Genomic DNA, 5,007 nt, shown 5'->3' with positions numbered 1-5,007 from the left:
TTAAGCCAGGTAACCAAGGGATAACTTGACTGGTCTGTAATGCTTTGTCAGGCCTAAGGAACCCCATAACCAGGCCAGTGTTAGCATCATACCAGGGCACAAGAGCACAAGAGCATCCACACCAAGTGTTACTCCAGCCTGCAGGACCAGCTTACAGACAAACTGCTGGCTGAGAGAATCCCCTTGCTGTTCAAGGCAAGGGGGGAAAAAAACTCCTTTATCTCCACTCACAACTTGGTTATCATCCCTGTTTTAGCCCCACTGCAGCAGCAGACACCACGAACTTCACACAAGCTCTGTTGGGACGAATTTATTGTGTAACCTCCACAGAGGTTGTTTAGTTCTCCTTCTCCTGCACAGTCTTTGTTCCCCTCAGCCTGCCCGTGCGACGGGCAGCGATGAGACCGACCTTGCGCCCGGCGGGAGCGTCTCTCCGGATGGTCGAGGGCTTCCCGATGTGCTGGTGGTTACCCCCTCCGAAGGGATGTTCTACAGGCTGTGGAGAGGGAAGGCAAGCCAGCAATGTAACCACAGAAACAAGTAAAGGATGTCTAACAGCAATAACTCAAGGGGACAGGAAGTTTAGCTGCTTTCGCTTTTCATGTGGCGCAGTGATTATCTCGTCCCTGCATCACACAAACCCTTTCCCAAGTGCAAGGAAGGACAGTGACTGCAAACAGACTCACGTTCATGGCCACACCACGGACACGTGGCCAGCAGTTCCTCTTGGCCTTGTACTTGTGGTAGGCCCTGCCAGCCTTCAGGATGGGCTTGTCAATACGGCCTCCGCCGGCAACGATTCCTAGAGGGAACAGCAGGAATGGTAACACATAAGAGAACAAAATAAAGTGTTTAAGACTAATCCCTAACGACATTCAAGTTCTAAGACTGAGTTTCTGAAGACCAATCTCAAGCCATCCCAGCTGGGTTCAAACCAGTAAGTTCCAGCCATCACCAGTGAGATCAGGGTCGAGCTACAGCCACACACTGAGGGCTCTGCAAGGGGACACACTCTTTAGATACTGCTTTTCAACCCCTTCACACAGCTTTAAGAGTTTTTAAAGCACTGCCAGTTTTACTGCTCATATTTCTTGTGCAACATTAACAGTTTTGCAACTAATGCATGAATCGAAACAGCTCAGGGGACTATGAAGAACTCTGAGTTTTATACCTACTTCATTATTTATTGAGTCAATTTTACCAGAGTAACACACCAGATCCCTCATTTAGGTGTTGTCTATGCAGAAGCAGGCCAGTGACACCAGGAGCCACCTCAGCTGTCAGTCAGATGTACAACAGACCTGGTAAAGCCTCTGCTTTTTGGAATTTGTCTTGTCATTCCTTGTCAGACCTTCCAGAACACTCCACCCACCTGACACCACCTCCAGCACTGCCCTGCAGGCTTGCTCTGTACCAAAAGCATCAATGCCACTTTCCACTGAAGTCTTTCCCCAAGGACTGGAGATTCTACAGACTGAGCAATTCCACCACAGCCCGAGGACAGTGAGCATCTACTGTTCTGTCCTCTCACTAGGTCAGACCAACTCCAAATTTAGGTCATCACTACCCAAAAGCAGTGCAGGCATAACATACAAACCAAGGCCCTGAGCACAGACTATACTGGTGTGTAACCCCGGGTCCAGCTTGCAAATGACCCTTTTTTTCAAGATGGTTGTTACAAACTGGGACCCAGTTTGAAAGGGTCCTTAGCAGTGACAAGCAGCTCAGTGACCAGACAAGTTCATAGCTTTGTTCCTTACCAACAACAGCTCTGTTTGCAGAAGAAATCACTTTCTTGGAGCCAGAGGGCAGCTTCACTCTGGTTTTCTTTGTTTCAGGGTTGTGAGAGATGACAGTGGCGTAGTTCCCAGAGGCACGTGCCAGCTTCCCACGGTCACCGGGCTTCTCCTCCAGGCAGCACACGATGGTGCCCTCTGGCATGGTGCCCACAGGCAGGACATTACCGATGTTCAGCTGAGCTGCAAAGAGCAACCAGAGCAGCCACAGCTTCATTTGGGTTCTTGGAGTTCCAGTTCTAGTTAACACAGGCCTCGTGCACAAGAGGGTGGCACCGCACGGAGCCTCCGGCAGCGGCCGGGGCACATTTTAGGGTTCGACCTGGAACACCTGTTCCATGTCCAGTGTGGAGAAAGGTGTTGGGACACTCAACGTGCTGCCTCTGCCCAGGCAGCCCCCCCAGGACCCACCTTTCTTGCCACAGTACACGAACTGGCCGGTGTGGATGCCCTCGGCGGCGATGAACAGCTCCGTGCGCTTCTTGAACCGGTACGGATCACGGAACGCGATCTTGGCCAGGGGAGCGCCCCGGCCTGGGTCGTGGATGATGTCCTGTGGGAATGCAGAGCTGCCTCAGAGCAGGACACAGCCTTTGCCATGGGTTCTGCACAAATCAAACAACTGGGAAAACTGGAGATGAGTACTCCAATGTAATTGTCACTTTTCAAGGGGGTCCGGATTCCTCCCGACACAAATGAGCTGAAGAGTCACATCTGTAAGGATGCAACCTCCGGTATCTGCATCACATCAACACATCAGGGAAAAATTCCTCACTGTGAAGGGTGGTCCTGCATTGGAATAGCTTGCCCAGAGAGGTTGTGGGTGCCCATCCCTGGAATTGTTAAAGGCCAGGCTGGATGGGGCTCCGAGCACCCTGGGATAGTGGAAGGTGTCCCTGCCCATGGTAGGGGGGTGGAACAAGATGGTCTTTAGGGTCCCTTCCAGCCCAACCCAAACTGTTGTGTGATCACAAAAGAACGACACTGGTTAAGTGTGCTGCTTGTAACTAATCCTGTCTGAACAGTTCTATTCCTTATCCTCCTACTGAGAAATTCACTTTGCCCAGTCACCTCTGGCCAGAGACAGAGCCGGGCACAGGCAAGGATTTCTCCATGTGGTTTTTTGAGAGTGAAAGTGTTTCTAACCTTTATAATATCAGGTACAACAAAGTTACAGAAGTTCCTAAATAAGGAAGCACAAGGCTTAATGACTTAATGTTTCTTTTACTCTTGGAAAAACATGTCAATTCTGCTCCCGGAGTACACTGAGATTAAAACACACAGCCATGTATTTACAGACAAGTGACTGTGACACACCTCTTAGATGTGCCTATTTTCCAGGACAGCTCAGATGCTCTTGGTGCCCAGTACTGATGTTTTTTCTGCTGCTTAAGTCAAGCTTTCCTGCCTACCTTTCATCATCAACTTAGTTACAGTGAGAGTGAATGAAGTTCTCTCTACAGACTGGAGATGATGGTGCCCTACAAAGCTGAAGGGATGCTCAGAGCACCCAACCAGGTACCTGTGGCACTGTTTGCAGTCACTGACACCCAAGAAGTACCTGCAGCACACCTGAACCACTGTATCACACCCCAAAGTACTGCCTTGCCCCCACTGCTCGAGACCAAGAGGATGAACACCTCTTAGTGATTTCAAAGACTGGGTTTTTTAATGTGAAATCAACTACACGGACATCTCTCCCCACCTGTCTTTCCCAGGCACAGGGAATTCTGAAGACAACATAAAACCACAATATTTCCTACAGAAAACCTGATATTCCTACATAAAATCTGGCATTTCTACACTAGCAAAGCTCAAACTAAAAAATCCTACTGCTGGCTACGTGCTGCCACCTTTACCTAGGTGCTCCCATAAATCCCAAGTAGTTTAACTTTCAGAAGAACCTGATTAATTTAACGAAAAGAGAGATGCCTGAATAAGGCACGGCCAGGACAAGGAACAGCCGCAGGGCACTGGGGAGAGCGGGAAAGGCTTTGGATCCCCCTCGGGAGGAGCGGAGAGATGGGCTGGGCTGGGATCCCGCACAAGAGGAGCAAAGGGATGGCCATCCCGGAACGGGTACCCCAGGAGCAGGGACACCCCGAGAGCAGGGACACCCCGGGAGCAGGGACACCCCGGGAGCAGGGACACCCCGGGAGCAGGGACACCCCGGGAGCAGAGACCCGGCGGTACCTTGACGATGCCCTTGATGTATCCGTGCCGCTCGGCGAAGTCCACGGCGCGGAGCTTCGCCGGGCCCTTCCTGTGCTTCACGTGTGCGCGGAACACGGAGCCCGCACCTTTCCTCTGCCCGCGGATGACGCGTCCCATGGCGCCCTGCGGGAACACACCGGGACAGCCCCGTCAGCGACAGCCGGTCCCTGTTGCCCTCCCCGTGCCCGTGGCGCAGCCCCCGTGCTGGCCGGGCGCGGGGGGCGACCGATGGAAGCGGATCGGGATCGGGATCGCGGCCGGGCCGCTCCTACCTCGGTGCGGCCTCCCCCGGAAAGAAGGAAGCGGTGACGTCACGGCCGCGCGGCGCCGCTTCCGGCGCTGGCGGAGTGCGAGAAGCCCCGCCCCGCCTGCGACGTCACGACGCGATGACGTCACGCCGGGGGGAAGGTGAAGGGACGGAGCCGGGCTGGGGTGAGGGGTATCGGAGTTCCCGGCTCCGCTCCTCCGGGGTTTTCTTCCCACAATCGCAGGATTAATTAGGTTGGAAAAGACCTCTGAGAGCGTCGAGTCCAACCTGTGACCCAACACCACCGTGTCGACCAGACTGTGGCACTGAGTGACACGTCCGGTCTTTCCTTGAACACCTCCAGGGACAGTGACTCCACCGCCTCCCTGGGCAGCCCCTTCCAATGTCTAATCACCCTTTATGTGGATTAATTCTGCCTAATGTCCGACCTAAACCTCCCCTGGCACAGCTTTAGGCTGTGTCTTCTCCTGTCACTGGTTGCCTGGGAGCAGAGCCCGACCCCGACCCGGCTACACCCTCCTGACAGGGAGTCGTGCAGAGCAATGAGCTCTCCCCCCGAGCCTCCTCTTCTCCAGGCTGAGTCCCCCCAGCTCCCTCAGCTGCTCCTCACAGGACTTGTGCTCCAGACCCTTCCCGAGCTCCATTGCCCCTCTCTGGACCTGCTCCAGCCCCTCAATGTCCTGAACTGAGGGGCCCAGAACTGGACACAGCACTGGAGGTGTGTCCTCA

General features: G+C 53.7%; 1 protein-coding gene across 1 annotated transcript; it reads right to left on the bottom strand.

Moving 5' to 3' along the window:
- Window positions 1–295: 295 nt before the first annotated feature.
- RPL8 (ribosomal protein L8) lies at window positions 296–4,374 on the bottom strand. Its single transcript, XM_032679019.1, has 6 exons — window positions 4,283–4,374; window positions 3,990–4,133; window positions 2,208–2,349; window positions 1,761–1,979; window positions 687–802; window positions 296–496 (listed from the first exon to the last, which is right to left on the bottom strand). Exons 2-6 carry the CDS (start codon window positions 4,125–4,127, stop codon window positions 338–340), a joined length of 774 nt encoding a protein of 257 aa, XP_032534910.1. The 5' UTR covers window positions 4,128–4,133; window positions 4,283–4,374; the 3' UTR covers window positions 296–337.
- Window positions 4,375–5,007: the final 633 nt, after the last annotated feature.

The sequence above is a fragment of the Chiroxiphia lanceolata genome, chromosome 2, assembly GCF_009829145.1.
Source record: "Chiroxiphia lanceolata isolate bChiLan1 chromosome 2, bChiLan1.pri, whole genome shotgun sequence".
Lineage (NCBI taxonomy): Eukaryota > Metazoa > Chordata > Aves > Passeriformes > Pipridae > Chiroxiphia > Chiroxiphia lanceolata.
This window is presented reverse-complemented; position numbering and strand designations above follow the sequence as displayed.

Bases quoted from the DNA above. Each gene is read 5' to 3' on its own strand.
- RPL8 (XM_032679019.1), bottom strand. From the start codon at position 4,127: ATGGGACGCGTCATCCGCGGGCAGAGGAAAGGTGCGGGCTCCGTGTTC. The intron at 2,350-3,989 runs GTACCGCCGGGT...GCATTCCCACAG, and splicing joins ACATCAAGGGCATCGTCAAG to GACATCATCCACGACCCAGG. The intron at 1,980-2,207 runs GTGGGTCCTGGG...TGCTCTTTGCAG, and splicing joins CGTGTACTGTGGCAAGAAAG to CTCAGCTGAACATCGGTAAT.